Genomic DNA, 16,608 nt, shown 5'->3' on the forward strand with positions numbered 1-16,608 from the left:
GGCTAGTTGACCACAAGCTCTGGAGCGGTACGAAGAAAGTGTGGAGCTCACAGCAGCAGTGGAAGTGTGAGTGGACAGTCCAGCCCCAGGGTTCCCCAGTGGACCCTTATTATGTCCACCTGTGTTGGGGGTATTCGTATTTGTAGCAAAGGAAGAAACAAAGAAAAGGCATTGGGGAAGGAAGACTGGTGAGCCAAAGACTGGCTCAAACCAATACCTGCTCTTGATGTTTGGCAGGCAGACCAGAGTGAAGCATTCTCCACCCAGATCTGTCTGTTCAGGGACTCTGAATTTGAAAATTCCCGCCAATCACTGATAATCTGGGAAGAACTGCCAAACAATAGGAAGTTACCAGAAGGCCAGTGCTATTTGTCTTCCTCTGTTCTTATTATCATCCTGTACAGTGGTGCCCTGCATAGCGACATTAATCCGTTCCGGATTAATCGTTGCTATGCAGAAACATCGCTAAACGGAACGGAAAAAGCCATAGGAATGTATTAAACTTCATTTAATGCGTTCCTATGGCTCCCAAACTCACCATTCAGCGAAGTTCCTCCATAGCACCGCCATTTTTGTGCCCTTGGTAAGCGAGGGCAGGGCACGAAAACACTTCCGGCGGCCATTTGGGGCACCCGGCGGCCATTTTGGAACCGCTGATCAGCTGTTTAAAAAAACATCGCAATGCGAAGATCGGTAAGCGAAACGCTTACCAATCATCGCAATGCGATGTTTTGCCTATTCAGAACATCGCAATGCGATCGCATTAGCGATCTAAAAAAAAAGATCGCTATGCGGATTCATCATTAAATGGTGCGCTCGTTAAGCGAGGCACTACTGTATATGGTTACTCAGAGGTAATACCAAATTAATTCAGTGGGTGTTATCTGCCAATGTGTCCCTTAGTTTGGAGTCTGTAATTTTTCATGTTTAATTTTTTATTTGTCGAGTCAGAATTATTGAACCCATTCATCTCAGAAACTTCATGTTTCCATTCTTTCTCTCCCCTCTCCTCGCACAGTGTCAGAACATCACCATGCAAGAATCTAGACTGCTCTGGTTTCTAGACTGCTCTTTTTGTTTGTTTCTTTGCAAAACATAGCAAAATAAATAGGGGTCTGCTACAGCTATAGAAAATCAGTGTTTTCTTAAGTAATTAAGAAAATGTAAGTGGTAACAGTGGTAACATGGTTTTGATACAGGTGTGGTCCTGGTTCATTGTCCTGAGAATTCGTCTTAAGGAATAATGGAAAATTTGGAAATGTGATGAGGACTAAGAGAACCTGTTCCCTTTGAAGCTCTGGTCGAACAGGTAGCTCCTCTGCACAATGAAATATCATTGTGAGAGAAGGAAAAGTAGAGTGTAGACTTTAATAAGGGACTATATTAAAAGGAAAACAGAATAATTGATTTTGGGTCCTTTCTCCTTGTCATTTCCCTGATATTGTTTCTTATAGGCACCTCTACAAAGTTTGCTGATTTCATGTTCCATACCCCACCATCCTGCTAATGAGAAGGATTACTTTTCTGAGCAGGCCTTTGCATGCAAGTACTTCTTTACCTCAATAGTCACTGCTTTGGGCTATAGGAGTACATCCAGTCTCATAGCCTCAGGCTTCCCTTTCGACGCTTGATAGAAAGACAGAGCTCCGTGACCAGGTTACTTTTCCATGCACAGGTCACCTGAATTAGCCACACAGCTCCTTTGCTCTCTTCTCCAGCATAAACCCTGGTTCTACATACTGTGTTCTCAGCACACTAACAACATTTCCCTTTGAAATACTAACAGGACTGTAGCAAGGCCAAGGGTGAGGGGTTGCTCTGACAAGGCTTGTGTTCTTATGCAAAGAGTAGCTGCCTAAGTATCACTGAATGAGAACCTTATATAAATCCTCTGTGTGTGTGTGCGTGCGTGTGTATGTGCATGTGCATGCGCATGCATGTGCGCATGTGTGTGTGCACTTGTGTGCATGTTTTGAAGTCCCTTTTATATACAATGGAGTGTTAAAACACTTGGGGGGAAGCATTCTGCCTTTGCTATTGTTGCTAGAGTGTGTACTGGATCGGAACACCAGCATAAAGGGAAGAACTTTGCTTTCACATGGGTGCTTGGGCTCTCTTGTAGTATCTTGTGTATGTTTACTCAAAATTAAGCTCTGCTGGGTATAGCTGAACTTACTTTCTAGCCTGTTTAGTATTTCAGCATGAAACAGAAAGACATTAATCTGATAATGGATGTCTGGTAATCAGTGTTTAATCGTGTTGTGCACCTTCTGCTGATTAAACAAGACAAAAACACACCTATCCCCCCTCCTCAATGTAGCATTATATGTAGAGGTCACCCCAGAGAGCTCACTAATGATTTCATCAAAGGGAGATTTTTTTTCTCCTTCTTTCATTATACTGGCAAGGTTACAGCTTTCATTAGCACTTTCCCCCATGACTTTCTGTGAAAAATGATGGGTTCCTTTGAATATGTGAAAAAAAGAGAGTAATACTTCTTTGTTGACAAATTCCACTCCTCAGAAGGCAAAAGAAAAAGAAATGTGGTGCATGCACAGATAATTATAATAAATATCTGCCATGTTAGTGTTTTATTAATTGTATTACTTTTAAAGACTATCTAATATATTCACATTTTGTTTGTAAATGATTCTCCTGCCAGACGCAAACAGCAACATGGTGCCGCCGCCTCCTTTTCCTATTTTGGGTAGAAAAGCTGTTTAGACCAGCAGGTGAATCTTATTGGAAGCATCAGTATAGCTCTTTGTGAAAACTGGTAGCCAACCTCTGGCTGAAGTCTAGCAATGTCACTTATACCTCTTAACACTGATGGGCAGTGGGACAAATAGGCTTTTGCTATTCGCTTCAACTGAATGGTTTTGTAAAGTTAATTGTCTACAATTGCTAGTTTATTTGTTTTTCAAGTTAGTCCTGATTTCGTATGGTGATGTTCAGGTCTCCCATTAGGGTGGAAGTGAGGGGCAATTTGTTTTGTCGAAATGTTTTCATGAGTAGAACCTTTAGTTGGGTCCTTGTTAAACCCACTTTAGTCGTCTCCAGACCTCTTGACTGTTTACTGACGTGTTTCTTTCCTCCGATTATCTCTTTTAGTTTCTGAGACTAAAGAATTTAATCGCTGCCCAGCCAGAGTGGGTTCTTCTTCCTCTTCTGGGAGGGAAAGCACATCCATACTTACTCTAAGAAAATGAAATAACTAATATTTATTAGTGAAATGATAAGAAATAACAGGGCTCCCTGTTCTAGCCTAGTTAACATGGAGGTAGAATGTGAGGGGAGAAGGGAAGTGACTAGAAACAGGCACGAAGTGTCAGCTGATCTGCACTGCTTCCGGTATTTTAGGGGCCTCCGAGTTATTTTAATGGGAAAGCAGCAGATCAATTTTTTTAATAATTAACGCTACTGCTATTTGTTATTTTTTGGGGGACGGTCATCACAATTATTTACAACAGGTTTTTATTGTACCCATTTTGCAAATTCCCAAACTGTCTTGGCAATATGTACTTTTTTAGGTGTATAAATTGTTTCAGAGAAGAATATATGCACAATAAATATGTGTATGACTAAAATGTGTTTGTTTGAAAATTGACATCTGATTTCTTTGAACGATTCAAATATTGTTCTCTAAATACATTAATTTGAAAGTATGTGCATTTTGAAAAAAAGTACTGAAAAAATGTGCACAGATTTCTCTGTGGGGAGAAATGTTGTTTTTTCAAGCCAATATGGAAATAGCATGAAATAAGAACAAAAGAAGGAACTTATAAGTTGAATGCGAATGAGACTGACTGATTTCTACCATGATGGCTAACACCCTAGCATAGGTTGATGGCTGATGTGGAATTTGAACCTGAAGTCTTTTGCAGCATAGCTAACACTCCTGAGCATGCCTTTATACTAGTCTCTGTAGTATAGCAATATATGAGGGATTATTGGGGTGGGGGTGGGGCAGAAATTGTCAGAGGCTATTTTTCTAGATAGTCAGTGCTTATTACTTCAAATCTGGAATTTGGCCAAATAGTCACAGTAGGTCTAAGAGCAGTTTTTTTCTTTCATTTTTTTTGTCATATTTAACCCCCAGCTGCAAATAAGGCACCTTTGATAACCTATCTCTACATCTTGATTAAAAATATGAGAGCATGAAAAGAAGGGTCATGTATCATATCTGCTTCCTATAAACACACTGGAACATTGCATGACCTTTTTTTCAGTGCAATCATGACTTTCAACAATAGTTTAAATTTAAACTATTGTTTAAATTAGTGAAATTAGAAATGAGGTGAAAATCAGACAACAGTGTCCTATACTTCTGTAGTCTATTTTTCAGTAGAAGCTGATTTTGCCACATCATCCACATTTCTGATCCTAGTGCAAGGTGACATTGAGATAGTATTAATCTGATTTTAAAACAATCCTATGTAGCTACAATGGCTGGTGGTCAGTTGAGCTGACTCTGGGCCAGCTGAAGCTGTGTTGAATACAAGCTCTCCCCTGACTAGGGATATTGGAAATTATTATTATTTATTACTGTCTTTGCCTTAATGTCTGGATAACTCAGTGGATTAATTATCTGGCTGCAGAGCCAAACGTTGGGCGTTCAATTTCCCCACTGTGCTTCCTGTGAGTACAGCCAGCCTGTATGGCCTTAGGAAAGCTGCACAGCTCCAGGGCACACACACCCCCCAGAAGAAGGGAATGGCTAACCACTTCAGGGTAACTATAAAACCCTAGAAAGGGTTGCCATAAATCAGAATTGACTTGACGGCACACAATTATTATTATCCTGTCCTTTATCTAACATTGTCCTGGCATCCACTTGGGGGCAGCACCCTGACTTCCCTGCCCCACCTCCTCTGGGCACTGCCTCTGAGTGGGCAGCCGCTGGAGTAGGTGGAGCTTTGAAGCACCAAACACTTGTTCAGATGATAAATGAACCAGCGTGAACCACCAAACTGGAGGTTTATGCCTATCTCTAGGCAAAATACATCCTCTTCCTTATTCCAACCCCCCTCCATCCCTTTTTTATTCTTCTGCTAAGAGATCTTATTCATCAGACTATTTCTGTGCTGCCCAGTTGTAGACCTTTGGTCTAGATGGGCGGGGTAGAAGTCTAATAAATAAATAATACATTCTTCCAGGATATCCCTCTTCTGGCACATCTGTCAGATTAACCACCAGAAGGGGGTTCTAAAGATGTAAAGATTTTTTTCTGTCAACAAAAAAGTATTTTGCCTATTTCAAATCCCTTACAGTCAGCACATCTGAGTTAGGATTGAACTGCTAGTCTTAAATAAATAAATAAATAAATAAATAAATAAATAAATAAATAAATATGCTGAATTGAAAACTGGATATGATTTAGTTCTTTGTCTAATGTGAATGTTAGCCTAAACCTTGCTCTGAACTTGCTTGACACATGCCCTGAACTAATAGTTATGAAGAGTAAAAGAAGCTTCAGAAAAGGGTCTATCTCTTTCCACATATAAAATTCAAAAACCTGGAATCCTATATGTTAAACATACGTTATTCAAAAGGGGTATGCAGAAGCTCCCTGACCACTCTATACTTGAACAAAGGGCATACAGTTCAGGGTAACCTTCACTGTATCCATTAGGATGCTCGATCTTTGAGTCTGTGGCATTTTCTGTCTTTCCAGATCAACAGAACAGAAAAATGAGGAAAAATACAATTAGCTATGATCTAAGGCAAGGGGGATGCAGTGCCCTAGTGGTGTGACCTCACACATTAAATCACTCTCTCTCTCTCTCTCTCTCTCTCTCTCTCTCTCTCTCTCTCACACACACACACACACACACACACACACACACACACACACACACACACACACAGACACACACACACACACACACACACACACACAGTTCTAATAGTCTAATGATATTTTAGTAAAGGTCAACAAACTAACCTGGAAGAGAACCAAAAAATAAAACAAAACAAAACAAGCCAGAATGCAAAAATCTAAATAGTGATGCCCATCTTTTTCTGCCCTCCAACTCTGCAAAAAGGCTGGTGCAGTGGCTATAGGGGGTTATATGTAGTGACCTCAATTTTAATCCTGCCTAGCACTTCAGTGGTGGAGTATCTGACTGCAGATCATGGGCTTCACTGAGGAATTCTGCTGTCTCCTATGATTCAGTAGTTTTTGCACATTTGTTCTAAAACAGGGTATGTCTGATACTGAATATTGCATTCGGACTATTAGTAATGTGTGAAAGAATATTGCAGAGGTCTATGAGAAAAATTGTCAACCCCTGTCTTACAGCATGTCCTGCTTTGGAGGGTTGGGGATGCATATGTACTTATTTGTCACAACACATTTGAAATGAAGAAAGCTATGACATCACCTCAGATCCGAGTTCATCCTTTAACTTAGTGAAATTGTTAGGAAGAGTGCAAACATATTTTCTTCTGAGATACTTCTCTTTTGAAGTGCTTTTCTTCTCTTGATTTATATGGTGAGCAGAGACTGCTTCAGCTGTAGTATGTTCAGAGCTTCTCCAAAGAAACAATGAATGTCATGTGTATTGTGAATATTGCAGAGGTTCACCTATATTGTTTTCAGCTGGGACTGACAATATGTCAAGTTAGAATTGTAATGTTCAAGCAAATGTGTTCAGCAGTTCCTTAAATAAATATTAGTAAAAGATTCTATTCAGTGATAATTGTTTGAACTTCGAGAAAAAATATTCAACACATATCTTTTGCATGAACATTTCTCAGTGTATAAACACAGGTAAAGAGATAGTTTAGTTCTCATGCAAATCAGATCTGATTGTTCGAAGAACTGTTTGTAATTCTAGTGTGTAATCAGACGTCTTTGCTGACAGATACCTTTAAAATGCCTGGGAATTATCCTTAGACATGTTGGTATATTTGTTTTGTTTCTTTGTTAATAATGTGTAGAGATCAATCCTTTATACTTGAGACAACCATTTAGCGTAATCAGTACCATGAGATTATTATTTCAGTACTATCTACAAAACATTATTTGACAATCATACCCTCAATCCATATATATAAGAATATATATATATACCTATTCTTATATATAAGCCTGCCGTGCTCTGGTCCATGGGGTCACGAAGAGTCGGACATCACTAAACGACTAGATGACGATACCTATTCTTTTATATGCACTTCACCCAGTGCGAAAGCTGCTTTTGTCCTGGCACCGATATACCATTTGTGGGAAAAATGATCAAGAGGGTGGTGGCTGACCAGCTGGAGATGTATTTGGAGGACACCAATAGTCTTGATCCATTTCAGTTGGAATTTAGACTGCCTCATGGGACTGAGAGAGTTCTCATTGCCCCACTCAATGACTTATTAAGGAATGCCGACTAGGGGAGTATAACCTTGCTGGTCCCCCTGGATCTCTCAGCAGCCTTTGATACAATTGACCACAGTATCCTTCTGGATCAGTCAGTAAGCCTGAGAATTAGGGGACTAGCATTATGCTGGCTCCAATTCATACATAAATGCCATATCCAGATAGTATAGCCTGTGGAGATTGTTTTGACGCTGTGGGTTCTACAATGTGGAGTCCAACAAGGGTCAGTTATCTCCCCAGTGCTGTTTAACATGTATATGAGGCCACTGGAGTAGGTTACCCAGAATCCACTGTCATCAGTATGCTGATGACACACAGCTCTATAGCTTCTTTGGCAGGGAAAGCTGTGCCGACCCTAGAGCACTGCCTGGCCTGTTATGGACTGGATGAGGGTGAACAGGCTGTGGTTGAATTCTGACAAGATGGAGATCCTGTTGTAAGGAGGGACCCCTTTGGCTTGCTCCTTCCATCTTGATGACAAAACAGATCTTGGCCGCGGTCGGGTCTGCCTTATTTCTATCTTAGAAGCAGCCCAAATTAGACAAGTCCATGATAACACCAGCTCATGCATTGGTAATCTCAAGGATTGACTATTGCAGTGCTCTCTATGTAAGGCTGTCCTTGAAGGTGGTATGGAAATTGCAGTGAGTCCAAAATGCAGCAGTCAGGCTGATCTCAAGAACATAGATACCATCATATTTTCCTGGTTGTGGCTTGCGTGCACTGACTGGTGGTTTGCTTCCATGTCAAATTCAACAACTTATGAAGCCTTGAATAGTTTGAGACCTCACTGCCCATCGGTGCGCCTTCCTCTGAGATCAACTCACATTTTTCAGGCTCTAACGTTGCAAGTGGTCATCCCAAGGGAGGCCAGGATGTCTGTGACTTGGAACTGGGCCTTCTCAGTGGTGGCCACTTCTTTGTGGAACACTCTACCTATGGAAGAGCATCAGACCCTTTCCCTCCTAATATTCAGGAAGCACCTTAAACATTGCTTTTCAGGGATGCATTTCAGGATCTTTATAACTGTTCGTTAAATAGGGTTTTTTGTTTCTATTATATTTTGTAGCCTGCATTTGTATCCATTGCTGCTATCTTGGGTTTTTAGGAGCGTTGTTCTCCTTCTTATATATTTTTATTTTGTGGTTGGGTGTTGGGTTTTTTTTAATGTTTATTTTTATTTTTGGAAACCGCCCAGAGTAGTGGCATGCCACTAGTGTAAACATGTAATAATGAAATAAATAATAAATGTAGTGTTGGCCTCTTTTTTCCTCCACTTACAGAGTTCCCAACTTGTGACCCAGTAGCTCATTTTGTATGCAGAAATGGAAGGTGCATTAGTAGCAAGTGGCATTGTGATTCAGGTAAGAACCAAACCTTCATCTTCATTCACAAAAGGTCCCTCTGCCCTATTTTCACTGAACTGCTATTTTACTAGGCCTCTTGCCCATTCGTATTTGGCAGGATTGTGAGAGACTTTTGTGGAGAGTGGTTGGCTTCTCACAGGAGAAAGGGACAGAAAAGTTCACCTCCCATCTAGCACCAAGCCTCTATGTCTTGAACTGACAAGATTTTTTTTTCTTTTCACATATTTATGGCAGAGTCTATATCAACAGATTTCAGGGACATATACCATCCATAAAGTTGCACTGAAATATGCCGATTTACCAACTTCAAAAAACTTAGAATACTATAGAACATGTTATAATGAGGAGAGTAAAAAAAGAAAGAATACTAAAACAAGCCAACTTCCTGATTGGAAGCAGGGGTTTGATCCTACTAAGTGGTAATTGTCAACTGGCCTGTTACAGCACTGTAGCTTTAGATCTTCTGTGAACCATGGGGCAGTATGGGCTCCACCGGGTCAGAGTGGGCCCTTGGAGTAAATTTCTCACTGTTCCATAGGGAAACCAAGGCTACCTTGAACAGAAACACCACCTCTTTCAGCTGGAAAACACCCCAGAAGTTTTAGGAAACCCTCAGGCTCTATATATCTTAAGATGACCACCTTGATTCATTCTCCACCTCTGCAAGGAGCTTCTGTTGCCATCATTCCAAACCTCACAAGGACGTCAGTCCTTCACTGCATGATGCTTCACTGAACCTAATGCAATTTCACGTTAGGGACATAATTCTTCACTTATTTTTTTTTTTCACATGTCAGAATGAAACATTTTTAAAATGTTTCTTTCTACTGGGTAAAACTGCAAGATCTCCCTTGGCCTTATTTTTCACATTTGAGATATTTTTCAGATAAACATTTGTGGAACACACTTTTGAAAAAGAAAAAATGAGCAGAATCTTTACCATTTTGTATATATATGGTTCCATGCAAAGAGCATATTTTTGCTAATACTGATGATGATGAAAGCCACTCTCATCCTTTTGCTTCCCTAGAGGACTGAATTCTTGATGATTTTTCTTACTCAAAATAAGAACAATTGTTATATCTCTGTCTCAAATCATCCTCTTTCCGCCTAGTAGTATAATACAGATCCATAATATGACCCAGTGTTGAGCCAGCTATGCACTGAAGGAGTTCCTTAATTTTTGTGGTGGCCAGAAGATCCAAAGCAGACCTCATCCAGATAGCCTGAACATGAAACTTGGAAATACAGAATCCTGGAACTTTCCAAGATCATCTCCAATATTATTTCAACCAGTTCAGAGGGAGATTTCTGGACACTGGAGTGGACAGTATACCAGCAGCGCAACTCTCTTGTCTCTTTGGTTCAACAGTAGATGTAGACCTCAACACTGATACCAAGGCAGATTGATCTTCTTGGGAATCCTTATGAATGGCAGCAAGTCCTGCCTCTTCAGCCATCCAATTTATTTTGGTGACAGTCCGACATGCCTTGCATCTGGTATTATATCCTCCTCCTCCCAAGATTGCACCAAGAAGGTTTTTTTAAAATTTGCGGGTAATTTGTGGGAAAACACTGTCTTTCACTGATTCATCAGGACATTTACTTTAGGTTAAGTACCACAGAAGAGAGTGCCACTTACATTTGATTAGTTATAATACTGGTAATAAGTCAGTTCATTAACACAGCCACAAATACCCCAAAAAGCTCAAGACTGATTCAAAACCTTCAGCTTGGTATTTGAATATAGCATGCCTACATTTTTACTCCTAAAAGTATTTTCCTAGGTACTTCGGGTTTAAAATTCATGTTGCCTAAAATGGCAGAGTTTGACATTATACTTTTAAACAGCTTCTGTTTCCTTGGAGAGCTATTTTTAACTAGGTGAGATATTTTTAACCAGGATGCTGACAAATAATTCTTCTCTCATTCTCATTCATCCTTCAGTGAAGGTAGGTGGAGAATATCTATAGCCTCTGCAGGTTTGCTGGGAAACTTGCAGTACATTTTGACCATGTAACTAAGAGTTCTGTGTCTCTCCACAGCCCCCACCCCGCTTTGCCTCAAACAAGGGCAAGCTGAAACATTCAACAACTGGCTACCTGCTAGTCATCAGTGCAGTGACCAAGTCAGAAGTGTACTGTATGTTCCTGATAGACACACCACACCCCTCATAGGCACACCCACTCGCAGTGATGCCCTTTACAGTCATGATCCTTTCACAGATGATATAACAAAAATGAAGTTTCATTCTCTTTCTTTCTTTGGAGTTCTGTTGAAAATGAATGTAGGACCGAGGATATGTCTTTCTGACATTCAGCAAGAAGACAATAGCTTCCATAAGTTCCAACCAATCGATGACAGTACTCGAAACATATATTCCAGCAGTCTCTTAAGAGTAGCAACCTGGACTTGTTGAGTGTTATTTTGGCTTCTTTTAGCATCTCTGTGGCCTCTGCTGCCACTGACAGAATGCATATTTGCATGCTACCAACCTCCCTGAGCAATCACAAGCCCAAAATTAATGCTACCTAGGCATGGTTTTCTTTGGAAGAATGAGTACTTCCAGGATTACCTAGAATGTAACACCATATATAGGAACAGGTGTAAATGTGAAAATACGGAGGAAAATATAATTTTGAAAAGTATATTATGTCTAGAAAGAGCACTTCACTCCTCTCCACATACAACACAAATTACAGTATTAATAGTTATTAAGCAAAAGGATTATCCACAAATTCCAAATAGGCTTGGTTTTGCTTTTCCGCTTGGCCCCCCACACATGCTTTTTGATTAAGGTATCATATTTGAAAACAAAAACCATTTCAGAAATTCCTCGCCACATTACTCCCCACCTTACACAGAAAAAACAAAATAGTTCTAATAGCTGCCTTAATAAAGTGATCATCCAGAACTCCTGAACAGGTTTTATTTGCTTTTTTAACCCTCCTGCTCCCCAATTCTCTTTCTCCCTACCACCACTACCGCACAATGATTACATTTAATAAACAAAAGTAACAGTTAGCCAGTAGAGCTGAGGACACACATGGAAATAAAGTTAATTTTTTTAAAAAAGCTTTCCAGACCGTGCACCAGATAAGCAGCTGCTTCCTTTCTGCCATGCATGTGCATGCACACATAGGCTCAAGCAAGAAGAGAGGATGCACAAACATCATTTTAATTCTTACAACATTAAACAGACTTTTCTAGCTCTACAGTCTCCTGCACTGTCATACAGAGGAGAATGGAAATCTTTCTGCAAATGTTGTATTGCCGTGTTGTACTTAACAAAGAAGGTTCTGAGGGAATCTGATGGAATACTGTCCAACCTGTGTTACCAACCATCTCTTGCCTTTGCTCAGATGAGTTCAGGTCACTGATGGAGGTACTCTTTATCGCAGGAAAGTCATGCTGCTGGATGCTAAGAGCAAAGATTCCCTTGCCATTTTGGTTATGAAGGAAATCAGAACTTTATTTGTTTCTAATCTGTTTTGAAAATCATGAAACCTCCACAAACGTGAAGGCAAATGATAGCAGGTAGAAGAACAACAGCTGCAAAACATGACCTAAGATCAGGCCATGAGTACAATGCTCTTGCTAGTGATATACTGTACTTCATTTTTAGCCTTTCATGTAGTGCTTTTTAGCTCTGGAGTGCGAAGGGAATGTTTGGATGGATAATGGTCTATTTGCTCTGAAGCACAAGCCGCTACTCATTACTTCCACAGCTTCCCAGGATGCTCATTTATTTTTATGAACACAAGTGATGATACATGATGGATTGTTAGACTGAATCATATTTCTGAAACAAGTTTTTATAACTTTCTTATGTGCCGCTTGGAATTATCTTAATGTATTGCACAAAATAACTGAGGCCAAGCAATATTGGCCATTGCTGTCCAAGTAGTCTCTGAAGCTGGACATTTCAGGTTTAATTAAAGGGATGAAACATTTGCACAGTGATGTTGTGTCTTATTATCTAAACCTTGGCTGTATTTCCGATGACCACTCATGATCATAGGGCTCCTTTATGAAGTCAGGGTTGGACCTTTCAATTGGGGATTTTATTGGATTAACTCTAAATAGGCATGTTTCATAATTTTTGCCATGTTAGTTATGAATTATGATTGATTACTCACCTCGAGTTATCTATTAGTGTGGCAGAACCAAACCTGTTTTTTAAGACTGCATCTTCTGCTTCCAAAGTAGCTTCTCCTTATTCCTCCAAGGATTCTAATGGATTTTCTAATATGTGTTTCTGCCGACAGTAGTGGTTCTTCTCTGTATCTATTCTGAAAGCTCATTTAGGATGTCATACACAAGTGCTAGGTCAAGGAGATATGGTTCAGAAGATGAATCAGTTATACAGGCAATTTGTTTGTGATTGATTTCTATCCTTCCTAGCAAAGTGGGAGTATAAGGAGTATAATACAGAGATTTCTCCCCCCCCAACTGCTCAGATGCCCTAAACAAAAGAATCCATCTGACATCCAAGAACTCAATCCTATTTATATGCTCATCCAAGTGTCCTGAACATTTTTGAGCTCTTTTTGATTCTGTGTTGTCCTGCTAGGTAACAGATAAAATTTGTCTGTGAGTACATGGGAATAACTCACCTCATGGACTTCTGAAATTGAACCACAACAGCTACTTCTGACTATGCATCAGATAAGCAATATAGTGATATGAGGACATATTCCAAGAAGGGGTTTTGCATCTTCTATAAATTGATACCTTTTTCACTTTTGTGGGTTTTAAAAATCTATTTTGTCATTGTGGCATCTCACTGCCTAAGCCATGGCCATCACATCTGGCCCAGTTTTTTTGGATTTACTACTCCAAATTTTATAACATCTTTGTGTGATGAAGAGTTCTGGAGGAATTGAAAGCTCACCTTATTTGTAACATTTTAGTGATCTAACAAAGTTGTTGCTTGATCCAGATGTTAAAATATATTAATATTTCTTTCCCTGACGTAAACTACCTTTACCTGTCAACTGGGATGCAAGAGTGTGGTTGAGAGTAAGTTAAAGGACATATAAGGGGAAAAAACTGCTGGGATGCTAAAAACTGTTTCACCACCTACTCAACATGGACACTTTGGTTCTTCTCTACATCTGAGGTCACCCTGCTCCTCAGTGTCCTTTGTGTGCACTTCCCCCCCCTAACAATAAGCATCCCTAGGAACAGGTCTCCATAAAAGGAGAGCATGCTCCCCTTTCATAATGATCAGTTGATAGGATGTTGGAGATGAGAGGGACCCAATTGAAACCCAGCTCCCTAAAAACCTCTGTGGCCCTGGAAACTGTACCTGTGCCCAAATATCTTCAGAAATGGCACCAGGGGCATTTCTGCTTAATGAACGAACTGATTTGGTTCCCAGTGATTTGGGTCAGAATAAGAAGATGGTTTTTCCTGCAAAGAATGTTGTTCTCCTCCCCATAGAGATTAATCAAAATACTCCTCATGAAGATACATGAAACAGCAGCAAACTGTTCCTTGACGCTTTGGTTCAAGCCTGATATATTCGTTCGTTCGTTCGTTTAGTCGTTTAGTCGTGTCCGACTCTTCGTGACCCCATGGACCAGAGCACGCCAGGCCCTCCTGTCTTCCACTGCCTCCCGGAGCTGGTCAGATTCATTTTGGTTGCTTCGGTGACACTGTCCAGCCATCTCATCCTCGGTCGTCCCCTTCTCCTCTTGCCTTCACACTTTCCCAACATCAAGGTCTTTTCCAGGGAGTCCTCTCTTCTCATGAGATGGCCAAAGTACTGGAGCCTCAGCTTCAGGATCTGTCCTTCCAGTGAGCACTCAGGGTTGATTTCCTGCAGAATTGATAGGTTTGTTCTCCTTGCAGTTCAGGGGATTCTCAAGAGCCTCCTCCAGCACCACAATTCAAAGGCATCAATTCTTCGGCGGTCAGCTTTCTTTATGGTCCAGCTCTCACTTCCATACATCACAACAGGAAAAACCATAGCTTTGACTATTCGGACTTTTGTTGGCAATGTGATGTCTGTGCTTTTTAAGATGCTGTCAAGGTTTCTCATTGCTTTCCTCCCAAGAAGAAGGCGTATTTTAATTTCGTGGCTGCTGTCTCCATCTGCAGTGATTATGGAGCCCAAGAAGGTAAAATCTGTCACTGCCTCCATATCTTCCCCTTCTATTTGCCAGGATGTGATGGGGCCAGTGGCCATGATCTTAGTTTTTTTGATGTTGAGTTTAAGACAGTTTTTTGCACTCCTCTTTCACCCTCATTACAAGGTTCTTTAGTTCCTCCTCACTTTCTGCCATCAGAGTGGTATCATCTGCATATCGGAGGTTCTTGATATTTCTTCCGGCAAGCTTGATTCCAGCTTGGGATTCCTCCAGTCCGGCCTTTCGCATGATGTATTCTGCATATAAGTTAAATAAGCAGGGAGACAATATACAGCCTTGTCGTACTCCTTTCCCAATTTTGAACCAATCAGTTGTTCCATATCCAGTTCTAACTGTTGCTTCCTGTCCCACAATTATTTGAATAGTTATTGGAACATCATGTTTAATTAAATAATTTCATGGCATTGCATGATTCTCCTTGCATTCTAAAAAAAGTAATCACTCTCTTTGGAAAAGAGAGACACCTTGAGAAGGGTCAGCAAGATTCTTTCTCAAACAATTTTCACAGAGACAAATAGTTTAACCCTTTTGTCCTGAAATACTTATTGCACATACATTGTGAAATGGGATAACAAACATGTGTATCAACTGCATTATGTGTGCTTTGAAATGTGAGTGCTGTGCATATACATCTACACTCTCTAAACATATATGACTGGCCAGGAAATTTAGTGTGAATCAAGAGGATCTATATTTTGTATGTACCATGAGTTGCATTTTTTAAAATATGGGACTGTTGCCCATTGCATCTTCATAATTCTCTTTTTGAAAAGAAGAGTAGAATATCTAGCATATGTTTTTGACACGTTCTGAATTCCATTTCCACCTACAGCTAAAAATATGAATAAATCTACCAATGCATTTTTACAGATGATGACTGTGATGATGGGAGTGATGAACAGGGCTGTGTTCATTCATGCTTTGACAATCAATTCAGATGTTCCAGCGGTAGGTGTATTCCAGAGCACTGGGCTTGTGATGGTGAAAATGACTGTGGAGACTTCAGTGATGAAAACAATCCAAATTGCACCAAGGAAGGTTAGTATTTCCTGTTGTTTTCCCCAGTTTTAATAGCTAAACATGGGATTGTGTATGTGCATATTCATTCATTCATTCATTCATTCATTCATTCATTCATTCATACATACATACATACATACATACATACATACATACATACATACATACATACATACATACATACATACATACATACATACATACATGCATACATACATACATACATACATACATACATACATACATACATATGACCCATCCAGCCGAGGCCACTCTGGGTGGTTTACAATATATAAATGCCACCCAATACAATTTAATGTAAGAAAAAATGGTAATGATAAAATACAATCAGCAATAAAATTGAAGCATAAAAATACATCAAATAAAACATTTAAATACATTCAAAGCATTAAAATATTTAAAACACTGTGCACTAAATCTGTGTGACATTGAACCAAATTATATGTTACTCTAATAATACAGGTAACAATTTACATCTTTCTCTCCCAGTTTTACTCTAAAACCAGTAGGTAAAGGTAAAGGTTCCCCTTGACAATTTTTTTTGTCCAGTCGTGTTCGACTCTAGGGGGCGGTGCTCATCCCCGTTTCCAAGCCATAGAGCCAGCATTTGTCTGAAGACAATCTTCTGTAGTCACATGGCCAGTGCGACTTAGACACGGAATGCCGTTACCTTCCC

At 40.0% G+C, this 16,608-nt stretch overlaps 1 protein-coding gene across 5 annotated transcripts in view; it reads left to right on the top strand.

Annotated features, from left to right (window-relative positions):
* The window catches only part of LRP1B (LDL receptor related protein 1B), a 1,166,776-nt gene that overhangs the window by 894,097 nt on the left and 256,071 nt on the right, over nt 1-16,608 (top strand). For all 5 annotated transcript variants that reach the window (XM_072983887.2, XM_078376975.1, XM_078376977.1 and 2 more), the window contains exons 19-20: nt 8,653-8,733; nt 15,762-15,929. In XM_072983887.2, coding sequence (XP_072839988.2) covers nt 8,653-8,733; nt 15,762-15,929 — 249 coding nt within the window. The remainder of the gene's footprint in view (nt 1-8,652; nt 8,734-15,761; nt 15,930-16,608) is intronic.

The sequence above is a fragment of the Pogona vitticeps genome, chromosome 1 (assembly GCF_051106095.1).
Source record: "Pogona vitticeps strain Pit_001003342236 chromosome 1, PviZW2.1, whole genome shotgun sequence".
NCBI lineage: Eukaryota > Metazoa > Chordata > Lepidosauria > Squamata > Agamidae > Pogona > Pogona vitticeps.